The sequence below is a fragment of the Chiroxiphia lanceolata genome, chromosome 12, assembly GCF_009829145.1.
Source record: "Chiroxiphia lanceolata isolate bChiLan1 chromosome 12, bChiLan1.pri, whole genome shotgun sequence".
In the NCBI taxonomy this organism is placed as follows: domain Eukaryota; kingdom Metazoa; phylum Chordata; class Aves; order Passeriformes; family Pipridae; genus Chiroxiphia; species Chiroxiphia lanceolata.
In genome coordinates, this window is record NC_045648.1 from 1638028 (window position 1) to 1665000 (window position 26973).

Below are 26973 nucleotides of genomic sequence, written 5' to 3' on the forward strand. Positions count from 1 at the left end.
CTGTCAGCCTGGCACCTTCCACCAATTATATATCCATACATATTCCCAAAGGGAAAGGGGCAGCTCATTATATCACATCTTGACCATACTGGTGTCCCTTGAGTTTAAGGACCTAAAATTAACTGTAATAGAAAAAAAGAGCACCAGAATCCTTGATATTTTTGTCTGAGGAATTCTAATTAGGGGGACTCTGTTAGTTGATGACTTCTTGATTTCTTCTCACCAGTAAACGTTGTTTGCTGAGGATTTTGGTGCATTTGACTCCCCTCTCTCTTATTTTTATCTCTGTGAGAAATAATCATCATTAGGGCCACATATAATGAAGCACAACCACATCAGATCTACTTATTAGTTTGGGGTGTTCCTTTAAGTGTAGCTTTCTAATAACATCTATTGGACTGCAACAGGTTTTCCTCTGAAGTGATAAAAATGAGTGTCCAGAGCTCCTAGAAGGCCTTGAAAATCTGAGCTCTGGTGTTCTGTAACTGGGTTTTTATTTATTATTTCATGAATATATTTCCATAGTGCATAAAGCAATGTCTGAGGAAGTCAGGCAGTTAATAACCAGATAAATTATCATCTCCTCCAATAAATAAGGAGCTGTTGGAGGAAGGCCTGGGCAAAGGTCAAGTTTAAGTAAAGAATGATACAATCCTACAGATTAACAAACAGATTATTGAGTCCATCCTCATTTCCTGAGAACATACAATCAGGGCACGTAGGTGTTTATGACTGTCAGTGTCACATCCTGATAGGATTGCATGGAAAATTAGCATAACACAAGGAGCTTTCACCTCAAATTTGGGGATTTTCAGGACATTTCTGTTCAGAAATTAAACTGGAACAGAGCTCATTTGTAAAATCTAGAACTGACACTTGATTATCAAACCACAAATCAAAGTTCAAAGGTAGAGGCAGTAGTGAAGATTTTTAGATTGACTTAAGAGTGGTTTTAGGTCAAGCTAAGCAAAGCACAGATTAGGACTTCCCAGAATCCCACCACTAGAAAAAAAGAGTTAGAAATATGTCCTGCAAGAGTTGCTGGCTGTTTGTCCAAGGAATTGTGACAAAGTCTGGAATTGCTCCCTGTTACACAAAGGCTGCCAGGAGACTCCTCCAGTGAGCACAGCTCAAGAGCCTGCACTTCATGGCAAAGACACTTCCAGTGAATAAAGCCACAGTTATACTGGAATTCTTTACAGCTTCCATCAAAATGCTTCAGCTTTAAAACATAAACTCGAGAAGGAAACATAAATTCTTAAAGAGTTACTAAATGAGAGCTTTTCTTCCCCCAGTTTAACTGTGTTCTCTGTGCCTGGTACTGATGTTTGTGTTGTTGTAAAGAGCCCACGCGCTGCTTTTAAAGAAGTGGTTGGGTGATACTGTAAAAATGCCAATTATAAGATATTATAATGCAACCTGGGTGTTGAAGAGAGAGCTGCTTTCATGACTTTGAGCATTTGCAGGAGAATGGATGATTCTGGCAGCGCTGGCAGGGAGGCCCTTGTCCGGCTGCCATCTCGTGGCAGCTGCTGGGATGGGCTGGTGCTGCCCAAAAACTTCACTTCCAGGGCTCTAGAACTCCTCTATCCTGCTCAATATAAGGTTGGAAGATGGTTCATGAAAACACTGTGTCTCTTGTTTGAAAATAGCACCTAGAAAATGCTCCAGTCTGGAGAGACCTTCAGACACGTCGTGAATGTGTCCAACCTCAGCTGTTTATCCAACATTCCCTCACTACTCCTGCCAAGGGTTGGGACTGTGTAAAAGCCATCAGATCCATGGAAAAGGTGGCTTAGGACCCTGTTTCTCCAAATTATCTGTCCACAGAAGTGTGGATGTAAGGAAGGTTATGCATTCAAGCAGTCCCACCCCATTAAGTGGGCTCCTTGACAAGTTGGGGTCTGAGCAGCAGACACTCAACACTGGGCAGGATTTCACTCTGAGGGGTCAAGGCCTTGCTCTGAATGATCAATTTTGGAAAATGAAGTGAGAATCAGAAGTGATTCAGTACAAATTATGCACCTAATTCTTCTCCTCCTCCACTTCTTCCCCTTGAACACAGCGTGTCTCCACCTCCCTTCCCTCGGGAACAAGACACAGATGCTTTTAGCTGAGATAAAAACAGATTCCTGAGGCAAACAGGGAATTGTGTGGAGTCTCCACACCATTTCTCTGCCCCTTGGATCCCTGCTGGGGTGCTCAGGGCAGCCAAGGCTCTGCCTTCCCACTGAGTTGTGTTTGACAACACACATTGTCTCTTATCCACCACAGAGTCCCTTTGCTCCCAGTGCTCCAAAGGTTGATATTTTCTGTAAAATACACTTGGAAAGAATTCCTAATTCCTAATTCTTTGTACTTCCAAGAAATGCATCTGAGCCTTCCAGCTACTGCATTAAAGTGGGCACTTGTGAAATTAGTGAGCAAATGTTCTGAGAGTTTAATAGGATTTCTTGTTTGCCAAAAAAATAGTGCTTTCAGGAACACAATCCTTTGTGTGATCTCCCTCTCACAAGACAGATGGCCTCATTAATTGCCTCTACATCTAGTTAAATTTAAAAACCTGTGCTTAAATAATGCTAAAGTTGTGGTACATGCTGACAAACATAGGAGATAGTAAGGTAGAATCAACTGAAAACAAGGGAAGAAAACCAAGACAGGGCAGACAGGAATTCTAAGAGGCCACAAGAAACAGTGACTGATTTAATGTCCTTGTTCATGCCAGGAAATGTCATCACTTTAATAATCTAGGAAGCATTTCTGGGTTTCAGTGAACTCCTGGCTTAAGGGAAACAATTGGCACAACTCCCTGGACTTCTGTGGGTGAAGGAAGTCATCCCTTTATCTTTCCAAAGCAACTTTCCATGGAAGTTTTCCAGTATGGCTTATCTGCAGTTCTAATTACAATGTAAACACATTTTGGGAGTCAAATGTAACTGGGATCTGTATTCCAGAGCCAACAAACTACTCTAAGGGTGGTGTGGCACTGGCACAGAGAAGCTGGGGCTGCCCCTGGATCCCTGGAAGTGTCCAAGGCCAGGTTGGATGAACTTGGAGAAACCTGGGATAGTGAAAGGTTCCACCATGGCAGGGGGTGGAATGAAATGGGCTTAAAGGTCCCTTCCAACCCAAATCATTCCAGGATTCTATGATCATTCCAATTCTCTGGTTCACCACAGTCACCCTACAGTGGTATTAGTTACCAAAAACCTGATTTTAAGCCTTCTCTGAGCTTAAACTGGATATAGTTGTCACAGCACTGCTTTTTCCAATAGGTACCACATATAACTCTTGGGTTTAAATACAACCCTTGTGTTCAAAGCCTTTTCTCACCCCACACAAGTGGCTTTCAGACCCCTGGGAGAAACAGCCACCCCACCTCCTCAAAATCCACCTATTCCCCCCCAGCCTTTAAATACAGGGATGTTCCCTTTTACAGTCACAACACTGAGGGTCCTCACTGAAGATTCTAGAAGAAAACAATGTCAGATGAGTGAAAAACAAAACAATGTCAGGAGAGTGAAAAACAAGGAGATGCATCAGGTCTAAATGTTATGCTGTTTTTAGAGCACCCATGTTCTCCCTCCCATCCAAAAGCTTGGAAATACAGTTTGCTGCAAAGGGCAAAGCTTTCTTCTGGTTGGAATTCCACAGGAAAACTGACATTCCTTGATCTCAGGGAACAGCGTGAAGGAACTCACCTGCTGCTCCATGGTTTGGGGATGGGTGAAAGCCACAAAGTCAACGGAGAAGTAGCCAAGCACCCCTTTAGATCTACAGGCGTCCCCGATTCTCCAGCAGAGCGAGTTGAGAACCGCTGGATCCACGGAGCGCTGCGGGATGGAGCTCCCAGTGGATCTGAAGGGCCCCTCAGCGTGGAGCTGGTCCCCAGAGGACACGATCCTGATCTCTCCTGTTGGCTCTATCAGCAGATCCACCATCAGGCTGGTGACAGTGCTGGAGGGTGGGAAGGCTTCGATCACTCCACCTGGGAAGAAATGGAACAGCTGAACAGAAGCCAGAGTGTGCCCAGGTGGCCAAGAAGGCCAATGGATCCTGGCCTGGATCAGGAACAGTGTGGCCAACAGGTCCAAGGAAGTGATTCTTCCCCTGGACTCAACACTGGTGAGGCCACCCCTGGAGTGCTGTGTCCAGTTCTGGGCCCTCAGCTCAGGAAGGATATTGAGGTGCTGGAGCAGGTCCAGAGGAGAGCAACGAGGCTGGGGAAGGGACTGGAGCACAAGTGCTGTGAGGAGAGGCTGAGGGAGCTGGGGCTGTTCAGCCTGGAGAAGAGGAGGCTCAGGGGAGACCTCCTTACTCTCTACAACTCCCTGACAGGAGGAGGGAGCCGGGGGGGGGTTGGTCTCTTTTCCCAGGCAACCATCAGCAAGACAAGAGGGCTCGGTCTTCAGCTGTGCCAGGGGAGGTTTAGGTTGGATATTAGAAAGAATTTCTTTGCAGAGAGGGTGCTCAGCCATTGGAATGGGCTGCCCAGGGAAGTGGTGGATTCTCCGTCTCTGGAGGTTTTTAGGATAAGGCTGGATGTGGCATCAGTGCCATGGGCTGGGAACCACGGCGGGGTTGGATCAAGGGTTGGACTTGATGATCTTGGAGGTCCCTTCCAACCCAGCTGATTCTATGAACTTGGGAGCAAATCCACAACTCAGAGTGCACAGAGTGAAGCCACCAGCTCCTTCTGTGCTCAGGCACTGCAGAGGGATACAGCAAGGAAATGAATGGAAGGGGAGCAGCAGAGCTCCAGTGGATCTCTTGGAGGAGAAAGGAGACACCTCATCTACCACTGCACTGTAGAGTTCAACCAGTGGCTTTTCAGTTCCACTTCCCAACTGGATATATCCCATATCTGACTGGAGAAACATGTTCTGGGGTAGTGTGAGTGAATCCAGGCCTGGAACAGCTGGAAAATACAACGTTGGGATCTTGGGGGAAGTGGTGTCTCCTGCTGGAGACCCCCATCCATAGGATGGTCTTAGATAAGAGTCTGCCCTGTGGTATTCATCCACATGAGGAATTTGGCGTGGATTTGACAACTTCCAGCATGGTTTTCCATAGGAGAAAACCATTTGGCATTCTGGATTTCCCTTTTTATTGCACGTGATGCCAGAGTTCATTTAGTCAGGATGAACTGCTGTGTAATAAAATTGGTACTAGATGTGTTAACTAAAAATACTTTCAAAGCTTTGACTCATTCTTGTCTCTTCTACAGACAAAGAAGTGTATGAAATTTATATATGAAATATGCTCTTTCTGCTGGAATTCCCTAAAGCCCTTTCCCAACCAGCCTTTAGTACAGTGCCCAAGGATAAAGGAATTGGTGCTTATGGATTCAGAATCACGTGAGAAAGGTAATCCAGGATTAATATAAGTTCAAAGCTTGGATAGGACATATGAATGATAGAACAGTGGCCTATAATTCATTGGTAAATGAACATTTGAAGCATAATGGAGAAATAAAAGGAGATAAATATTTAAATGGGCCCGAGATTAACAAGAATATGGCATACAATATGGTATAATTACTCCTTATAACACTTCACAGCGACTTTGCAGTCTTATTTACCTTGAGTGAGGAATGTTTGGAGGAATTTTTCCCATGTAGGGAATCGTTTCTCATTGACTGGCTGTACGTGCTGTGCTAAAAGGCCCGGCAGCTCCTGGGAGATCTTCACCAAAGCCAGCTCCTGCAGAAACAAATTAAATAGAACCACAAGCAATTTTACTACAGAAATGAAAACTGCTTGTGGGGTGATTAAAAACCAGGCCTCCAACAGGCTAAAAAAGAAAAAAAAAAAATGTGGTTACTGTTTACCCACAGTCAGGAAGCCTTTTTTAATTTTTGTGCTTACTCCTCTTCCTTCCTGCAGGAACGTGTCCTTCTCTGAGAGGCAATCCCCCCCTCAGCACAGCAGCTCTTGCATTATAATTTATATCAATAATTGGATCTGGCAAGTGAAAATGCCAAGTACTTGGTAACTGCTTGGGATCAATAGCAGCAGTCAATAACTTCTGCATTGCTTGTATTTTGAGGCAGCATATTGAAATAGTCACATGTGCCAGCAATAGTTGTACTAGTTCTATGGTTAAGCTCTTATATCAACCCAAACACTCTTTAGTTAAATAAATAACCTTTTCCACTCTGTAAAATATCTGCACCAAATTCCCAAGTGTGTGTATGCCTCTGTCTTTGGCAGAATTTGATTAGTCATTCCATAACTAAAACAGCTTTTTTCCTGGTTTTAAATTCTTTGTTCACACAAACACACACACAAACCAACCCCATTAAATACAGAAAGTAACATTGCTTTTACTGTTCCCAGTGTCCCAGAGTACACAAGCATATAAAGTGCAAGGACCTTGACTCCATTGCTTCAGGCTCCTTTTCTTGCTGCTTCATGAGCCTCCTCCTGCTTCCCCTGGGGCTCTTGGCTTCTGTTTTACACCCTCTCTCCTCAGCACCCTGGGCTCCAGCAGATGACCAGCCCTTCTCTAATCCTGACAGTGTCCTAAGCCACAACCATTTTATCTTGAGCTCTGGAGGAAGGGGATAAAACTTTATGGCTGCCAGCTAAGAATAGGAAATAAAACATTAAAGTTATTTTTCCAGAGCAGTGAGTTTGAAGAGATGGGCTTTGTCCTGGCGTGACGTAACCAAAAATACAAATTCAAACTCAGCTTCCTGGGACTTACCTACCAGAATGAGGAGGATGGACCAATGATTAGAATCACAGGATGGTTTGGGGGATGGAAGGAACTTAAAGCTCATCCTGTTCACCCCCTGCCATGGGCAGGGACACCTTCCACTAGACCAGGTTGCTCCAAGTTCATCCAGCCTGGCCTTGAAGACTTCCAGGGATGGGGCAGCCACAATCTCTCAGGGCAACTGGGCAATTAGGGATCAACTTTGTGTACAGGAGACCTGGATGCCCCTTGTTCCTGACTGCAGTCTGCAGGAGACTCCAGGAAAAGGATTTTCTGTCTGCCCACTCACAAATGGGGGACAATTCCCGTCCTTACCTCACATGGAATTGAGGAAAAAAAATGCCTTAAAAATATTAAAAGGCTTAGAAAACAATGCTGATCTGGGCTATGTGGGCTCCTCTCATACAACAAGGAGAAAAGTGTGTTGTTGCCTTTAAACACCCCAGAAAAAAGCTTAAAAATGGGTTTAAGTCAGTATATCAGTACACTAAGCAGCACAACCTCATGGCAAAAACAAAGGAGCACATCAAACATGAGATCCAAGCTCAGAATTTACCCACCTCCAGGTCTTCCACTGCTCATTTCCTTATGATCTGTAAGGAATTTAGGGTTTGGATGGCTCAGCTGACTGCACAGCAGAGCAGTGAGCAAATATCAGTTGGCCTTGCCTTGGTTTGTGTTTGTGTTGAATTATTGCTGAGCCAACAAGTCACAGGCTGAGGTGGTTCATCACATGGTGGGAATAAATGTGGCTTTGGAGAGGGATGTGGGCCATGATGGATGTCAGGGAATTGCTGCCCCACAAATCAGTCTACAGCTGGCAGTGCCTTCAGAGATACCTCTGTCACTCCCAGCCTCAGCCCTGAGATCTGATGACTTTGGGTTTTGGGCAATTTAAACAGAAATATAAAAACAAACCAAGAGAGAGGTGTGCAATGGCTGCCTGAAAGCTTTTGATAAATCACAGGGGGGAAAAAAATGGTAGATATGTAGAAGCATTTGGGAATGCTGTGACCAAGCTTGTGTAAGTGACATTAAACTAAGAGCAGGTGCAGTGGGACAACTCTCTATTGCAACCATTCTGAGCTGTATCTCCTTTCAGACAGAGTTGTTTTGGAGGATCATACATAGAGGTGGAAGAGAATTCCCTAAACTGGGTGCAAAATCAAGCAGAACTTCCAAATTTTGGAGTGTACCCAAGGCCTGGCTAACCTGGCTCACTGCTGGAGGCTGCTGGTAAAACACACACTCCATTCACCTCATCTACACCTCCAGTAACCTCCTGTGCTGCTGCTCTCAGCTCACATGATGGACATTAGGCAGGCAAGACTGTTGTGACACCTCCTCCACAGGCCCAGTGTTGCTTAAACAATGTCCAACAGCATGTCCTGGGGATTTGAACACAGGCTGAACTCAGGAGGTCTGCTGGGTGCAAAGTCCTCAGCTCAGGAGCCAAACCATGGAATGGTTTGGGTTGGAAGGGACCTTAGAAATCATCCAGTGCCACCTCTGCCATGGGCAGGGACACCTTCCCCTATCCCAGGTTTCTCCAAGCCTCGTCCAACCTGGCCTTGGACACTTCCAGGGATCCAGGGGCAGCCACAAGATTTCACCAACAGCAGCCTGACAGAAAGCAAAGAGGATTTTAAAGAAATAACCAATCCAAGCAAATCTGAAAAACTTCCCCGTGAGCTCCAGCCCAACATGACAGAGCCTTGGACAAGCAATGCCTGGATAATCAGGGAATCAGGAACTGCTCTTTAAGGACCAGCACCTGGAATTCCAGTTGGAAGTTTTTTGCAACCGTAAGCTCTAAAAAGGCAATAATCCTGATTATAGGGAGTTTCAGTAGGCAAATTCAAGCCTGGATCCTACACTGACTCATGAAGTCAAATCTTTTAAAAGGAGGAGTGCTTGGCTGGTTAATTCCATTTAAATTGCAGGGTATCTCCAGCAGAGCTTGCCAATGTTTTAGCTCTTGGTGTGGCCCAAAACAACCCAGGATCACAGGCTCAACAGAAATTTGGAGCATTTGTTCCAATCTTTTGGCTGATGTTTCTTAGTACCAGTAAAAAAGCAGCAACCCAAACACTCTTTATGTCTTGTAAAAATCTTCAGATTTTTAAATTATCCAAATTGGTTTTGCACCTTTCTATAACAATGAACAAGTATGAAAGAAGAAAAAAAAATACACCTTTTTCCCACTAAATATAAAATAATTTCTCACCCTTCTGCAAGCTGAATTTCAAAAGGCTTTCTTAGAATGGCAGTTGCAACAAAAAATTAAGATCAAATGTGGCAGAAGTTGAAGGCACTGGTAGGAAATCTGCTGGAGAGAGATCAGGCAGCAAAGAAAAGCCTGTTGAGAAGAGAAAAGAAGTAAATAAACAGGAAGAAGAAATACACTTAGAAATAGGAAGAAAGACCCGGAGACAGAAAGAGGCTGCAGAGCAGGAGAAAGCATGACAAAGACCCAGGGCTTTTTAGCTAAAAATCAGATTGAAAGGAAATTATTTAGACCTTGCAAGCAAATAGAGTGAAGAAAGTAACTCCAAATAAGTAAAGCTGAGTGGGCCAGAGAGGAATGAAACCAGCAGAGATCCTGAGTGATACAAACTGCCACAGCTCTGCTGAAGTCAATGAAGCCATGGCAATTTATGCCACTTGGATGGCACTATGACAATTCCTACCATTTACAAGTAAATCCTTTCTGCTGCGATCAGTGGAGCTGGGATAACTTATTCCAGCTGCCTTGATGGGAATTGGTCCAGCCCAGCTTATTCTGATATCCTCGGTGACACCAGCAAATGTGGGAGAGCCCAGTAACTGCTTCTGACCATCCAAATCCTGAAATCTTTCATTATTTCCTATTTTGCAAATTAAACCGATTTGATACTTTTTTCCCCTAATTCAGATAGGTACACGCTGGCCAGAAACACAATTTACAGCAGCGAGCAGAACAATGTGAGAAGTTTATGAAAATGGAAATGGTTTTGGAAGCGATACGCCGAACACCCTCTATCTACTTAAAGTTTGCCACCTGATTTAAAGCCCAGGCATTTCGTCGTTAACTGCAGATTTTAAAATTAAAAAGTGCCAATTGTGCCTTTGCACGAGCCGGGAAAGGGCGTTCGGAGCGAAGGTACCATCATGTAAAACAGCCGTCATTACCCAGCCACACAAATGTTTTTCCTATGTAAAATTGCTTTGTAAAATATTTGCTCCATCTGCTGAAAGGAGCAAAGACAATTTTCCCCGATAGCTAATGGGCCATTTCAGCTGCCTGGCAAACGGGGCTGCCACTGGCATTAAGGGGAATGGTGGGAGCAGCGCACAGAATTCCGCTCTTTACTGGGATTATCTCCGAGCGCCTCCTCGGAGCTCGGCCCTTCCTTCCCTGCGGGGCCGGACACGGGGCCGGGGTCGCTCCGGCTCCGGGGGCTTTTTGTGGGGCTGAGGCACATCTGCCACGCTTCAATCCGGCAGCACAAAACAGCCTCTTCCCGTGACTACGAGAACAAGGAGCTCAGTTCCCTTTCAACTTTGCAGCACTTAAACTGCTGTTCCTTTTTTCACACCACATGGGGCCGCGGGTTTCTCGTCTGGCTCACGCTGTCACTCCGCACGCTGAGGATTTCAATATATAAAGATCAAGCACTTCTTTTAATTCTAAAGTCAGCCACACACACAAAAACCCCACAAAACTCCCCCCCCCCGTGCCCCGGTCCAAACCCTCTCCCAATTGCTCCTTTCATTGTGCACTTTCCTATTTACCATCCATTGAAAAGCACATGTTTTACATTGTGCCCTGAACTACTCCAACATCTGCTAACAGACCAATAAAAAATAAATAAACCAGGATTGTTTAGGACGAGAGATCCTTCCCATTTCCTCGGAACACTCCTAAACTGGCAGCACAATATGCTCCCAGACCCCTGTTCAGCTTGGAGAACAATATATGCAGGGAAATCAAATATCAAAACACTGCAGCCTGTGCTGCCAAAAATCAGCAACAAAAAGGATCTTGAACGGGCTATGAACTTCTCAAAGAATTCTGCATTTTTATGTACAGCATGTTAATTTGAAATTAGTATAATCTTAGTCATGAGTTTGCTATTTTAATCCAAAAAATCCACTTGCATTGCTGGTTTATGCATAAAAATGTGCCTCGTGCGAGGTGCAGCTTCTGCATTTTCCAGGTTCCCCACATCTCCCTTCAGAGCAAAGAAAACAATTATCACGATCTTCAAAAATCCCTCTTTAAAAAACCAATCACATATTTATTTCAAATGCAGCATTTGTAAGTTCAGGACATTAGGAAGTTAACCCTCATACAAAAAAAAAAAAAAAGTAATATTTGAAGGCATCTTTTCTGTATTTTAATGAGATCTCTGCAAATGCACAAACAACTCGGATGCCCTCAGATTAATATTGTTTTCCCAATTAATTAAGTTTTAATCTCCATAAATTTAGTGCACTTTTGTGACTTGCCCTCCTTTCTGGCTTGTATCTCTACAGAAAGGATTCTAATGAATTCCAAAAAAATGTGATTTCAGAAAGAAGAAAAGCATCATATAGAAAACCCACAGTCACGTCCCAGGAATTTTATGGCAATTGCTGTAATGCTACAGGAATTGTCAGACAAAACCTGCATTGTGTTCCACAAACAACACACACTTCAACTCCTTTTATTCCCAGAGTTGCCTATGTGTTACTTTTTGGATTTTAGCAAAACAAACATTTTTAAAATAATCCAAGCAGGCACTTTATTGGCTGCGACAACATTACCACATTTCAGATTTCTTTAGTGCTCTTGCTTTATCCTCTCCTTCCACGCTGTTATTGCTACAAACTGGCACTTAAATTCAATTGATTCAAAATATTCTGGATCCATATGGCCTCAAACCCCGGAGCTGGAGTTCTGATATTGCCTCACTGCTGTTTTCTAGCATTTGCCTCTCCTCCAGTCCCCAGATGGTGGAAGTAACATTTAAACCTCCTTTCCTCTGCCTTGTACAATAGACCTTGGCACCATTTCAACTGTTTACTCCGGTAATTAACAGCACTGATACCACAACAATTACAACTCCTACAATCTTCCCACAATAATGCTATGAATTAGTGAGAGCTAATGGCTGGAAGGTATAGTGGTTCCAGACTGCGAGATGTGTGTGTTTTTAGGATAAAATAAAAGGTACGAGCAGCACGCTCGCGGTACACAATGATTACCTAGTAATTAGTTTACACAAAGCTTCCTATTTAATGGCAAAACGCTGTAATTAACGCGTGACAGAAAATCAAAGGGTACTTTGTAAGCATATGAAAAATTAACACTGCAGGTCTATAGCTTTATGTACTGATTAGGAGCAGATTAAATCAATAGGACACAGCCCAACTGCTGCAGAGCCGATGGGTGCGGGTTGGGAACGGGGACCGGGCCTTCGATTTAACCAAGGGACACAACTCTGCTTTATTTTACCTCAGATTTGAGAGTCACCTGATTCTATTTATTTTAATGACTTATCTTACCTCAGATTTGAGAATCATCTGATTCTCTCTATTCCAATCACCTATTTTACCTCAGAGATTTGAGAGTCACCTGATTCTCTCTATTCCAATCCCTATTTTACCTCAGATTTGAGAATCACCTGATTCTCTCTATTCTAATCCCCAGTTTTACCTCAGATTTGAGAATCACCTGATTCTCTCTATTCCAATCACCTACATCACATAAGATTTGAGAATCACCTGAATCTATATATTTTAATCTCCTATTTTACCTCAGATTTGAGAATCACCTGATTCTATTTATTCTAATCCCCTATTTTACCTCAGATTTGAGAATCAACTGATTTTATTTTAATCACCTATTTTATCTCAGATTTGAGTCACCTGATTCTTTCTATGCCAATCCCCTATTTTACCTCAAAGACTTGAGAATCACCTGATTCTACTTATTTTAATCCCCTATTTTACACCTCAGAGATTTGAAAATCACCTGATTCTATTTATTCCAATCCCCTATTTTACCTCAGATTTGAGAATCACCTGATTCTATTTATTCTAATTCCCAATTTCACCTCAGAGATTTGAGAATCACCTGATTCTCTTTATTTTAATCCCCTATTTTACCTCAGATTTGAGAATCACCAGAAACAACATCATGGCAGACACACAGATATATTAATAAACTAAGAGAACTCCAGACAACGAATATTTCACTTATTTAGGATGAAGTGTTCACACTACAAAACAACCTGCAGCTCCATTGTTTCATACAATCAATCTCTCTCTGAAGTTCAAGACACTGGGATGTTAATCCTTATACAAAAAAAAGCAATATTTGAAGGCATCTTTTCTGTCTTTTAATAAGTTCTCTGCAAATGCACAAACAACTCTGATGCCCTCAGATTAATATTATTTTCTCAATTAATTTAGTTGCAATCTCTTTAAGTTCAGTGCACTTTTGTGACTTGCCCTCCTTTCTGGCCTGTATTTCTTAAGAAAGGATTCTAATGAATTCCAAAAATGTGATTTCAGAAAGAAATCATTGGGTTCTTTTTCTTCTCAAACACGGTATCAGTTAAAAGAAATGTCAAAAACCTGTCAAAACGCTGTAAATGCATTTTCTGTAGATCTGTCAGAGTTTCTGGCCCCCTTCAGGCTGGAAAAATACCACACCTGCAATTCCATGTGTACAAAAGAGTCCTTAAGAAGTCCCTGGGGAGGCTTTAGGTATTACATTAAGATCAATTTTAAAAAAGAAAATCAGGAAAAAAAGCACTGTTAGAAGCTCTACTGTGTTCAGAGAAGGTCAGGAAGGAGTGAGCTGGCAGTGCCATATTTCTAAAATGACATTTTTGGTGGTATTTTGGTTGGTTTCCTTCTGACCTGCTGGCAAACAAATACTCTGAATTCCTTAACTCAGTAAAGAAACAGGATGTGGGAGGGAAGTTTCAGTTTTCTTAGAGTGCATGGAATTCATTCAACCAGGAAATAATCTGCTCCCCACTATTCCTGGTTTCCAGGTAATCCCAAAGTTTCCCTATTATTTATTAGAGGACTTTCAAAAGCTGAGCAGAAATGTTTTATTTAAAAGGCACAGTCAGCATTTTGCATTACTATTTTCCAATAGCAATCCATGCAAAATCCTGCAACCAGGATGTTTGCTCAGACTAAAAGTTGGATTTTCTGTATTTGTCATCTTCTGAAAAGATGTTGATTTCCTCATTTTAGTGAATTAACCAAATTATAAGGAGAAGAAACAGAGACAAAATCCTGAATGAGATTCAAACACTCCCACTTCTAACAGGGGCTGTCCAAGGACATTAAATCACTTTTTTTTTTCTTTAACAGATACTTAATGGAGAGTTTTGAAATGGTTGTGTAGCTATGGCCAATTATAATGGTTTATTGAGAGAGTATTTGTTGCTTGTTTTTCTGTGTCTTGTTCTATTCTTGGGTTTTCAGCTCTTCTTTATATTTTTTGTCTCCAGCATGATCTGGAGACTTTAGATTTATCTTTAGACTCACTGCAGATAAACTCACATCATGTTGCTGGTCCTGGTGGTTAATTAAGTCACAGTGTAATAAAAGATAACTCTAAAATTAATTTCAGTAGTGATTTATCCAGTGATTTACTATTTAGAGTTCTATAGTTATGCAAGAGGATGGGATGCTGCACAGTCCTGTATTATTTGATGTAAAAGGGGAATTTTTAAAAGAAGAAAAAAGGCAAGATTAACAGGAAAGTGATGTTGTCTTTTCTGTAATCATTCCTCTACTAGGGAAGAGGAATCTGGGAGCTGGAGGTGACAGTTTGAGTCCCAAAATTCAGAATATTCAGGGAAGCATAAGAACAGAGCAATCATATCCATTCCTCAGATACTGACCCAACCTCAACCACTGGCAGCTCAGAACCCCTCTAAGCCAGAGACTGTCAGCAATAACAATTAATGATTTTCCACGACTTCATAGTCTCCCAGCAAGGGTCCACATGAGTTTAGGTGAGATTTCCCAAAAACTGAAGTGCTGACTCTCAACAAGAGCAAAATGTCCAGCTTCTTACACACTCTGGAGTAGCATATATTAATAACTACCATGGATATCTTTGCCTAGATACTCTAAAAAATTATTCACTTACTCTTACAGCAGCAAAACCACTTTTGCTGCTACACATGGACTAAGTGAAGCTTGACTTGGTACAGAAGAGAGGTTGGAAAATCATTCTAGAATGGCAGAAGAGCACTTTACATGCATATGTAAAAAATGCATTTATTTGCTCCTTACAACAGTCGTTCACAGGACAGGATACAATTAAACTGCTGAGGAGCCTCAGTACTCACTGATCTCTTTGCACAGAACTAGGGCCAGACCCTGATATCCTTTTCCACACTGGAAAATATCTCCACAACCAACCTCACAACTGCCAAACGTGCACTCGTGGAGGCAGCAGTTCCCTGGATATTGAATATCCTTGGATTCTGGGCCTCGGGATGAATTTTTTTATGTGCTGACAGATTTCAGCAGTGCACAGCAAGCTGATGGACTTCCAGAGACATTCATGTAGTTTATGAATTCAACCCTTTATGCAGTTGCAAATTAATTGTTCAGATAACTCAGAGGCTGCATTAAGTTAACAAGGTGAGACCCATCCATAACCCTACCCTGCACTTGGCTTTGCCCAGTGTTCTATTTGAAATGAGGACTCTAAAATCAGCTTCATTTTCAGCTGGAAGAGATTTTGCCACAGTTCAAACTCACAAAGTACATTATTTTTAATCTGTTGCCTGCTACATGCCACTGAGGAAAATCTGGGTATCGTGTCTTAAACTGCTATGCAAATGATGCTATTTGTAAGTATTAACATAATTTAGTGCTCACAGTCATATTCTCATTTCTAATAATTCTACCAGAATGGAGAGGCTTTTCACTGTACTCCTTGCCTGCAGGATAGTCTTTCATCAAGAAGCTGAATTTTTTAATAACCTGCCAGCACACATTTTGTGTGTGGCAGCCGACGCCGGTGACACGACGTCTTCATTATCAAAAGGAACAGGTCTCCCCACTGCAACAGGACATTAAAGCATTCCTGTGCTCACAAACTGCTGCTTTGATGTTGAAATGTGTATCATTACTACGGTGTTCCTTAACAAAGGAGGATTTTAATCCTCTGCTCTCCACGGTGAGACTGGGTGGAGATGCAATTCATTGTATCCAAAAGGTCTCCTGCGCTACAAAAAGAGGGTAAACGAGGGAGGCAGGAAAAGGTGAACACACGTATTCAAGATGTTCAAAATAGCAGCACTCTAGAGTCTTGGAATCATGGAATGATTTGGGTTGGGAGGGGTCTTAAAGCTCATCTCATTCCACCCCAGGCCATGGGCAGGGACACCTTCCACTAGCCCAGGTTGCTCCGAGTTCATCCAACCTGGCCTTGGACGCTTCCAGGGATGGGGCAGCCACAGCTTCTCTGGGCAACACTTTGCCAAAGGCCACTCTAATCTTGGGTTGGATTTCTGGAAGCTTTCCTGCTGACTCCAGGAAGTTAGATGAAATTTATTATTCCATATGTATTTCCTAACTTCCAACACGGGTTTATGTTTAAGGGGTTGGTTAATGGGTTGATTCCTGGTTGCATCAAGCTTAAGGTCACTGGAGCACAAAGGGAAACCAAAGAAAGGTTGGGATCACTGTGTCCTTTATGCAGAGTCACTTAGCCAGAAAACAATTAAAAAGGCATAACAATGGGAATACAACACTAGGGAATGCCACTTATGTTGGGAATTTACACCAGCAAAGAACTAGACTTGCTGAGTCCTGTCTGCTGCCCTGACTCAGGAGGTGGGAGCAGGACCTGGATGTACCATCAGCTTTATGTCCCAGGCAATGCTCCCACTGGGATGGCTCTCCAGGGCTCTACTTTATCCTGCCTGACTTGCAGGGAGTGAGGGATCTTCAGCAGATTAGAAATTAGCCCTTCAGCTTTATATCATAAACTCTGTTTTATAATGTGGAATTACTTTGCGGTTGTCAAATGCAGCAGAACTGTAATCAGCACAATTTGAAATTTTAATACACAATATAATTCAATCAACCCCAAATTTCAAAACAGTTTTGATGGAATTAAAAAAATCAGAAGAGCTATAATGAGTAGTTTATGTAAATTAAACAATTTTTCTGGATACATTCCTTCTGGCTTTAAAACCATTACATTAGGAATGAATTTGGCAAGATATACAGAAATATCAAATGCTTATTGAAATTAACACATTTAAATACCAATGAATATTTAAACTACAAATAGTTCTCTGAATGCCAGAACTAATGAAGGCTGGTTTCATATGGATTTTTCTGAGGTTGAAATGTATCATCTTCCAGCCTCTCAATCCTGGGGATTCTCAGGAATCTACAAGTGCCTGAGTTCATGCTATAATGTTTCCCTCAGTTAAATATTTATAGATCTCTCTCCTTACCTAAACACCCACTTGCAGGAGTCTAATGATCTCCAAGACCTCAAGTGTTCTGTTTCATACAGGTTTAAAAGTTATTAGTGAGGCAAAATGGACAGAAAAAATAATCCTCAGAGAAACAGATTTAAAAACAATTGTTTTGTATGTGGCTTCAAATTAGTGTCGTTCAACTAAATCCAGCTCTTTGTTCCAATAATTCCAAATTTCTATGTTTCTATGATGAAAATGGATGGTGAATTATCCTAGTTTATCATATTGTCTTTTGATAGCATTTGCTACAGATATGTTTGTAGGACTGAGGTTATAAATCTACAATTTTAATTACAGAATTAAATAGGCTCTGCTGTCTATACACTTTCATTTCTGTGTCCTCACTTTGGATAAAAACTGTGTAAAATGTGCCCATTGTTGCATAGGAATGAAGTGTTATGCCACACAAGGTATCCCACAGCTAGAATGCCAGTCATTCATTTATATTTTGGAATATTTAAGTGTTACCTATTGCTTTGTACAAGCCAGTCTGGATTGCAATAACCAACATTTACCTTAAAATGAAGGCCCAGAGAAGAGATTTAAGTGAGGAGGAACCTCAGTGGACCGTTGACACAACAATCAAGATGCTCCTTTGTTACTTACACGTGCCTGGCTCCTACTCCACCCCTCAGGGCCGTGGCTCTGCCATTCCTCCTGGAGCCAGGGGTAGCATTCCAAGTGGGAAATCACATCACAGTAGGCAGTGCCATTTCCTCCACGTTCCTCATTCATCTTCAACACCCAGCGCTGCACTTCCACGTTGTCCACGACGAGCTGGCTGAGGGCACGGATCAGCTGGGGAGCAACAACAGCACAAATGACAACATCAAACCCTTCCTCAGGCTCCCAGCTCTCAAACATTTGGACTCAAAAGTTCATTTTCTAAATATGGTTTCATTTTCTCAGAGATGCCTGTGTTTGGATACACAGTGAAAACAACCTTGGATGGTTTTTGGTGAAGGCTCCACGGCCTTCATGCTGGAGTTGCATCCCTGTGTTCTGCAGAGAGGGATTTGCCTGCCCAAGCTTCTTTGTCTGCTGAGGATCTGAGGTTTTGGATAATCAGAACTGCTCAATAAATGTTTGTGACAGGGAACAACACGGGATGGACGACACTATTTGCAAAATGGAGACAAAAATGTGCCAGAGTTTCCCACCAGCCAAAACAGCTGTGAAATTCTCCTACTGGAGAGTACATTACAAGGTTATAAATGTAGGAAGGAGTTACCAGGCAGGCTTTATAAAAATGCTAATTATTTATTTGTGTATGTACCCAGATTTAAATGGCTTTAAAATGCCTTTTGCCCAGCTGGTGCAGGATGCAATTAGCTTCTTAGAAGCTGCAAATGACTTTGAACCTGGTAAAAGTATTATCAGATCTTGGTGCATTGGCTACAGTCTTCTACATTCTACATAGTAATTTGGGGGGCTTTTGTTTCCTTCTTTTTTAGATTTAGATTTTTAAGATTGACCTGAAATACAATTACATGTGTTCCATTTGCAGCTTTTGAGAATCACATAAATGTGTTTTTCTTGATGGCTCCCCTACAGTAATGAAAAGGATCAATAATACTGTAAAGACTGCACCAATCACAAAGAATTATGTGCTATCTTTAAGTGAAAATTGAATTGTGCTTTACCACAGTGTCACCTTGCTTTGATTATTTAACCTAAAATGTCAATATTTCATACAAGGAAACAACAGAAGTAAAACTTCCCTAACCCTGTGGTAAGAACCAGAAGTCCTGTTAAATAATTTACGTGAATCAAATAAATCAAGCAGCTGTTTTTCAGGTCATTGATCATATATTTGTTTCATCTGCTATGGAGGTTGCAATGTATTTGTGCAGCTTGGATTGTTCAGTGTTAAAAGTGATTAATAAAAAGCAAAGCAATGTGAAAAGCCTCTTGAAGAAGCAGGAATACCCACAAACCTTGGCAATGATTATTTTCCTGCAGGAGATGTTGCAACACCACAAAAGTGTTTTTAAAACATCATACTTAGACGTATCATTGCAAATTGCAACATCAGCTTAAAGAATAAAATATTGAGGCACTGCCTGCAAAATAAACATGGAAACACAGCACAGAAAAGTCCTGTGCCTTGTAATTTTAGTTTAGGGATCTTTTGTTCTTTTCTTGCTGGTCACACCAACAAGGTCGATGAGTTCAGCAATGATAGTTTGGGTACAAAGATGCTCAGCTGCAAAGGTGCTCAGTGAACCTCCATTTGAACAGCTGGTTGCATAAGTGGAAGAAATTTTCCCTTCATTTTCCCAGAAATCCTTGTTCTACCTTCAGTCTCTGGTAAAACTAATTCATTGAGGCCATAACTTCACCCATGGAGAGCAGCACAAACTTCTGCAATCACTGGACCAAACACACATATATTCTCAAGACACCAGGAAGAATCCCAGAGGAATTGTATTCCTTCCTGGCTAGGGCACAAACTGCATTTCATTGGTCAGTTAGAGGCAAGAAACAACCCAACCTCACACAAGACTTGCCCAGACCCAGCGAGGCTCCAATCAACAGATGAATTATCCAGATTTGCACCCCACCAAGCACACGTTGTCACACCCCAGGGCACACCCTGCTTACCTGTTCCCTGCTGTGGATGTCAGATTCTCCAGGAGGGGCTGGCACACAAGCACTGGCAAAAAGCCTTTTACTGCCAGACTTGGTGCCGTAGAGCTGAGCCACCTCTGGCCCCGGGCCCAGCACGGGCACGTCGAGCATGTCGGCCACCGCCAGGTCATCGGCGTGGGGAACCCCCCCGACCACGTAGGCATCCGTGCTCTGGATGAGAACCTGGATCCTCTGGATTGTCTTGGGACTGTACTTGAGCTGAGTGGCCAGGCACATGTGATGCTGCTGGAGAAAGAGAGCATCACTCTTGTTAAAAGGTGTTTTTCCTACCCCCTGAACCTGATTCCTGCCGTTGCCCACAATAAATCCATTATTAATAGCAGGCTGGGTTATGACCCATCCTGTAGCTTAGCAGTTTAAATTGATAAAAGCTGTTGGGGTGAGGCTCCATAATCGTGCACATCTTTAGTGTGTTGGAAATGGCCTCATTGGGAATAGAACTAATTACTCCACATCTGTATTTATTTGATCCATGTGGAATTATCCTTCTGTCAGTCGGCAGAGAGGCTGGTGGCCTTTGGATAATAGTGATTCATCTCAGCAACACTCCTGGCATGGTTTAACTCTAAAGCTCCTGAAAATCAATACAAAAATTAAGAACACCCCCACCCTCAACAGCGGGGAAAGTATTTCACATACAGTTCAGTGGTATTTTAAATGACTCTCTGAGAATAAAACACTTTGATTTACAAAAGCTTTCAGTGCTCACATTAAATTACTGGGGACATACATTTCCATTCCACTAACAACTAACCCTAAACAACTGCAGAGGGCTCGAGGAGAGGGGAGTAGTTTTGTGGTTGTTTAAAGTACAAGGGTTCCAACTTTTTGCAAGGAACTTTTCATTTCTCCTAAAAAAGAAGATCTGTTGCTGAACAAGCTGCTCGTGACATATCCTATAACCTCTGAATTTAAACTAGACATTGGTCATGGCAGGTGAAACCTCATAAATGTTTTCTATCTGCAGATATCCCAATTATCTTCCCAAAAATATAGAAGTGCACTGAGATAAGAGACACAGAGGGATGGAAAAAGGGTACGAGAGAAATCCACATGTATGGATTGTCATAAACAATAGATTGTCATAAACAAATCATAATCCTAACAAGAAGCAAGTCATCCTCTCACTGAGATTTCATCCAATTTAGGCCTCAGCCAGGGGGTATTCCTTTTCAGGATAGTGTAAATCCTGGATTTTCTTGGCATTTCCAGGACTGGAGAATCCAGAACATTTTCTTTCCAAGTCCTGGATGTTCCTTCACGAGGACTGAAGCATAAATCTTGATTCCATCACTAGGATGGGATGATGCTGGAAAATAAGATGGAGGAGCCCCTGGAAGTGGGCAAAAGGAATCCCTTCTGTCTCTTCTCAGTGCTTTCTCAGAGCAAACACAGCTCCAAAAAGTGCCCAAACCTCTCTGCAAAGGAGCAGACACTGCAAGGACAGGGAGGAGATCCATCAGAGAAATGGGATACTCTCCAAAATTCCAGTAGGAAAAAGGGAACCACAGAAGCTTAAGGACATAAAGAACAACAAACAAGTTTCCTGAAGCCTTTTCCCTTCTGTGAGTTTTGTAACCAGGTTCTGATCCCTGTGTTTCCTGAGCACAGGGAGCTGCCCCATTCCATAGGTTCCATGGCAGAGTTGTGCCATGGAGAGAACGGGATCAATTCCCAGCCCTGGTCACTCCCTCCCTGGGGCCACGAGCGGGGATGGAGGGATGGGATTTGCTTTGTGTCTCTCAATAATGGATTTTACAGTTAATTAAGGAGTGCAGGAAACAGGCTGTAAAATCTGGTTCATTCCTGCTTTGAGAGTATGGCTGCCATGATATATGGCAGTGGGAGGGAGAGCAGGGAAAAGCAGGACTGAGGAATCCTCAGAATTCCTGCAGGACTGCCCAGAACTGAGTCAGGAGATGAACCAAAGGGCTGGTTCTTGGTTATTGTTTTGTTTGAAACTCAAGGTCAGAGGAGCTGCCCTTGGCATCAGCCTCCCCATGAGGAGCAAAGCCAGCACCATCCAGGTTTGATCCTCTGCTTGTGGAAAATCAGGACCATCTCTGGCTTTTCCACAGCTTTTCCTTCCATCCAGTCCCACCAAAACTGCTGGAAAACTAGGCAAGACTGATTTGTGCTTCTAAAAGGAGCCTGCTAAGGTGGCCTTCAAGCCACACTTGCATTCATTAGGTATAAATGTAGATACATTAAGTGCAAGAAAAGCTTTTTGTTAAATAACCCAGAGGAAAGATCCTTAAAAAGAACTTACAAGGCTCAAACTCTTACCCAGCCAAAACTGGCAGTGAAGCCAAGGATCAGTTCTGAGCACAGATTCCTCTCCACACAGAAGATCTACCCCTTGGACACATCAGTTATTAGAAGGTAAAGAACACATGGTTCATGAAAACAAGCTAATTCGAGGATTTTGTGTATAAACTAAAGAGCCAAGGGTGAACCTCAACCTGGTATCACCCAAAACCTGGGATGGCCCATCTTCCCTGACAGAATTCACCACTAATACACCAATATTTGGTAGTTAGTACTGGAAAATAACTCTGTATCAAGAGAAAAGCCAGCTACAGTTATTAAAATGAAATTTAAAAAGAAAAAAAAATATTAAATATTAAAAACAGCAGCAGGGCTCCAAGCAAAGATCCTAAACGTGCCACAGAGTTTCACAAAAATCAAATCCCAGCTAAGGCACCGTAGATTTAATATTTACAATATAGAACTATTCACTGTAAAAAGTCTTCACTGCACTGCAGCATTTTTACAAACACTGTACACAGTGTACATTAATTAAGGTCTCTTTTTAGATCATGTTTTAGCACATGGATTTAAACCTGAATGGACAGGTTTGGAACTAAGATTTCTGTATTATTATTTATTATTCTGGAACCCTTAGTTCCGTATTATTTGAATTAATATTTCTGTATTACTATTTTTCTGGAACCATTATTTCTGTATTGTTGGAACTAATATTTCTGTATTATTCTGTTCAGTTCCAAGCCAATATTTCTGTATTATCACCTAACTTGTTTTAAGTTCTGTTCTTTAAGAAGCTCAGCACTGGATTTAACTGCAAGAAACAGTGCAAACACAGCAATGATTGAATGCTGGACTACCCAGAGATAAAGTTTGAGTAATAAGAATGGTTTATTGCCATGATTTGCTTAGAGATATAAATCTATCAACTTCCCAGTCCCAAGCACACAGTCAGGAGGGACAGCAGCCTACAAATAGCCAATATAGGACCATCTCAACCAAGCCTATAAAGCTAAACCAGGATATTTATTTCCAATGCTCTAACTAGTAGTCTAATCAGTAAAGCCCTTAAACTTGCAATAATATTTCACTGATGTGTACCAGAGCGTTGCAAGTTATAAAATTTCCAATTTAATTTTACTGCATCCCTCAAGCTGTAGTAATTAGGAGACAAACTCACGGGGAAGCTGTTTATAGCTTCAGGGGTGAGAATTCTGAACCTGTCCTGCAGGTCACCCATGTCCTCGGGGTTCCCAGATCTAACAGCTGCCTGCAGACCCAGGAGTTTATTGTAATACTGCAGTAACTCCTCACTCAGAGGAAGGGGGCAGATGTAGATGACGTCCACGTTGGCATCTGAAACAAAGGGGCACAGTGTTCATTAGTGGGAGAAAGGTGAACCCCCTTCCCAACACGATCCCGTCGTTCCTGACCGTTTGCTAACAAACAGCTTCCCTCAAAGAGCACTGGAGACAAAAACGGGGGCTAATTCCCAAATATTAGTGCTTTAAGTGCTTTTTCTGTGCTTCTGCATTTCTCTGGAGACAGGTCAGCAACCCAAGGAAAGGGCTGGTTTTCAGGATTCAGTCTGCAGCACACATTGGGGGCAGGATTTGGGAAGTGTTGCAGGGGGATTTCTCTGCCCGACTCACCCGAACATCGGTGGGAATTGAGCCGCTTTAAAAACACACCCCATTAACAGCAGGAAATTATAAAACTGAGCTCTTCAGTTTAGAAAGCTGGTGAAATTGCAGTTTCCTAATGCTGCCTGGATTTTCCAGGGCCTGTTCCTATTCCTGTCCCCAGAAAAGCTCACGGTGGGAAATCATTAATAACTATTGCTGAGCATGTGAATGTGCAGATCAGTCAAACACCACGGTGTGGAAATCTGCTTTTCTGCCTGGAAAACAGCTCGGGCTGAAAGACACTTAGAGGTGAGAAAACCTTTAAATAGATGCTGGTTTGGAAAATTTTAACTACTCTGCTCTGCTAAAATATTCATGTTAATAGATGAGCTAATGAATGAATGGGTCTTGTAACATCAATAGAATACACTGCAAAGAGCACTCCCAGATTGTGATCCAAAGCAGTGGGAAGTCTTTCATTGTTTTACTGTGCACTGGGAAGTGCCAGGGAAAACTGCTATTCCATGGGAATGAATCAGCAGCAAAGCAGGGATTGGATAAGGAAAGCCTGAGCCTTATGTTGGAAAGGAGTAAGAGACCCCATTCATTCCCTTAGTTTTGCTACAGAGCTGCAGGAAAACAATCCACGTTAAAAAGTAAGGCCAGAACCTCAACTGAGGTATTAAAAGTAGTACAGAGCCCATAATCACTCTTTATATAATCCAGTTCATTACCAGATAACTTTTAAAAATAATTAAAAGAACTGTTCATCAGTCCATACTCTCTTGCTTTTAGGTATTTCCTCATTTCATTGCACAATGAGCCTGAAAATTTACCAGCCAGGGCACAAAACAGTTGCTAAAGGAGAGCTGTGATGCTGAAGGCACTGTCAAAAATGGACAAACTCCAGTGAATTTGGTGAATAAAATGCTGCAAAACATTTTACTACTCTTAGCACTGCCCTATAAAGAGAGGTACAAGTCTCTTTTGGACACAGTGAGGCTCCAGGGACAGATTAACTCCCAGCCAGCAGGGAAATCCTCTGGTTTTCCAAAGCAAAAGAGAACCAAAGTGGTAAATCTCAGTGCTCCTCTGCCAGGCACAGGTAAAGCATCTGATTTAGATAATAATTGAGTTAATATTTCACTGCTTCCTATCTTCCTCATGGTCTGATTTACAGTAGAACCAATTTTCATGTTCACGCATGAGAAAAAAAATGCCTGTTCAATGTGTGACTTTGTCCCTTTAAGTTTCTATCATTTTATGGCCAAAAAATCCCCTATGTTAAAAAAACAAACAACCCCCCCCCCAAAAAACCTGTACTGTGGGAAAAACCAATAATGGTGCCTAGATAATATATAAAGGCAATTACATTATTATTTTAGGCAACTGTAAATTTCTGGCTCTAATATATTTTGGTTACAAACTTCCTAAATGGCATTTATAAAATAATAATGATACTGAAATATATATGAATCATGCACAGTATGTCATTCCAGGGAGCCAATGAAGTTGGTCACTGATATATATATAATATCCTTCCCTGCTTTGGTTAAAAGAGGACTGTCAGGAAAAAACAAACAAACAAACCAACTTTTAAACGGATGTCTTTTGTCTCATTTGCTGATGTTAAAAAAAATTGGTTTAAATAAGGGCTTGCTCTTTTCTAGCACATCTTTCTCTCCCTGTGAGCCTGAATGAGCACTAACAGAATTAGCTACCTAATTTTGTAGAACACTAAACACTTTGTGGTGCTCAGCATGTCACAGGATGAGGCTGCTTTACCTTATCACAGAGGCAGGAAGAACCAGCAGGTTTTTTTTTTTTATGAATAACGTGGACAGGAGCAAAACTCCCCAGCAGATAAATTCCTTCTCTGTGCTCCATATTTAACAGGAACACAAAGAGTCCTCGTGTGGTTTTTCTTTTAGTCACAACTGTGGGCAAATAATCAAAAAGCAGGAGCCAGGAGCTCCTCACATACCCAGGATGTCACACAGCCTTCCCATCTGCATGTTCTGCTCCAGAGCAAGATCAGGGATGTGCTCACGGATGCCTTGGGAATATCCTGGAAAACAAGGAAAGCCCCCCCTCAAACTCTATTCAGAAACCCCTCGGTACAGATTGCAAAGAAATCAGACTTTTGCCTTTAAAAAAGAAAAAAGTTGTAATAACAGTATTTCAACTCCCAAACATGGCACAGCTCTAATTGCTCCTTTTTTCTGAATTTACTTTTATTAGGGAACTGATGCAACTTCTCGGTTTTATGTTTTTTTAAATACAGACCTGAATGTTACAGACCTACAGAGTTTTCTAATTTAACCATGCACAACATTTTCTTGGAGTCTTTCATGTTGCTGGATTTCTTTTTTTTTTTTTTAAACGCTGGGGAAAAAAAAAAATGACACCATCATTAAGCAAGAATCCTGGTAATTTTGTCCTTCACACAGATAAAAGGCAACAAAACCACTTCATTAAGGAGATGTCTCAGTGCTACCTGCTCACTTTGGTGAGTGACAGCCTGGCTGAGCTTGGATTATCCATTTGGAGGTCAGAATTCCAGCTGATTCCATGCTCCCATTCAAAAAGACTGCAGGAAATGACAGCCCTGTAATCTCTAATCCTGTAATTTTGCAATTCCTGCAATTCTAAATTAATCATATAAACACCTCCAACCACACTGGGAGCTGCTGGTTGTGATAGGTGGGATTGAATCCAGCAGGATTAAGCCTAATATTCAATGTTTGGCATAAAAACTTGACTGATCCAGTAGCAAAATCTTTACATTTCCATACATCTGCACATGACAAATCATGAGAAACTCAGGAAAAACTTAGTTTGACTAAAATCTGTTCCACATTCCAGTGCTTTCATTTGGAAGACAACAATAATGGATATTTCAGGCAAATTGCAGGACAATTATTACAAGCAATCAGCATTCTAAGGTGGCAATGGCACAAGGAGAGCAGAACATAAGAAAATGCAGAGAAATCAAAATTACCATTTTAATTTTGAGTCATTTCTTGTAAAACTTACATACTGGAGTAAGCACAGGCAGCTGCAGAACTACAAAGCAAAATATATTGATTTAATAATATTTATTTAATATTGAGCTACAGCACTTTGAAAGAGCTTCCTCTGATGACTCAAACTTTAGTCTCAAGGCTTTGTGTGGTTCTCTCAGGTCTAATTTTAAGCCACTAAAAATG

General features: G+C 41.9%; 1 protein-coding gene across 11 annotated transcripts in view; it reads right to left on the reverse strand.

Moving 5' to 3' along the window:
* IQCH (IQ motif containing H) overlaps positions 1–26973 on the reverse strand; it is a 55211-nt gene that overhangs the window by 10640 nt on the left and 17598 nt on the right. For 10 of the 11 annotated variants that reach the window (XM_032700050.1, XM_032700049.1, XM_032700051.1 and 7 more), the window contains 6 exons: positions 25749–25832; positions 23320–23495; positions 19827–20099; positions 17829–18020; positions 5582–5702; positions 3702–3988 (listed from right to left, as the gene is read on the reverse strand). In XM_032700050.1, the coding sequence (XP_032555941.1) occupies positions 3702–3988; positions 5582–5702; positions 17829–18020; positions 19827–20099; positions 23320–23495; positions 25749–25832 (1133 nt within the window). The remainder of the gene's footprint in view (positions 1–3701; positions 3989–5581; positions 5703–17828; positions 18021–19826; positions 20100–23319; positions 23496–25748; positions 25833–26973) is intronic. The other variant, XM_032700052.1, reaches the window with a different exon arrangement.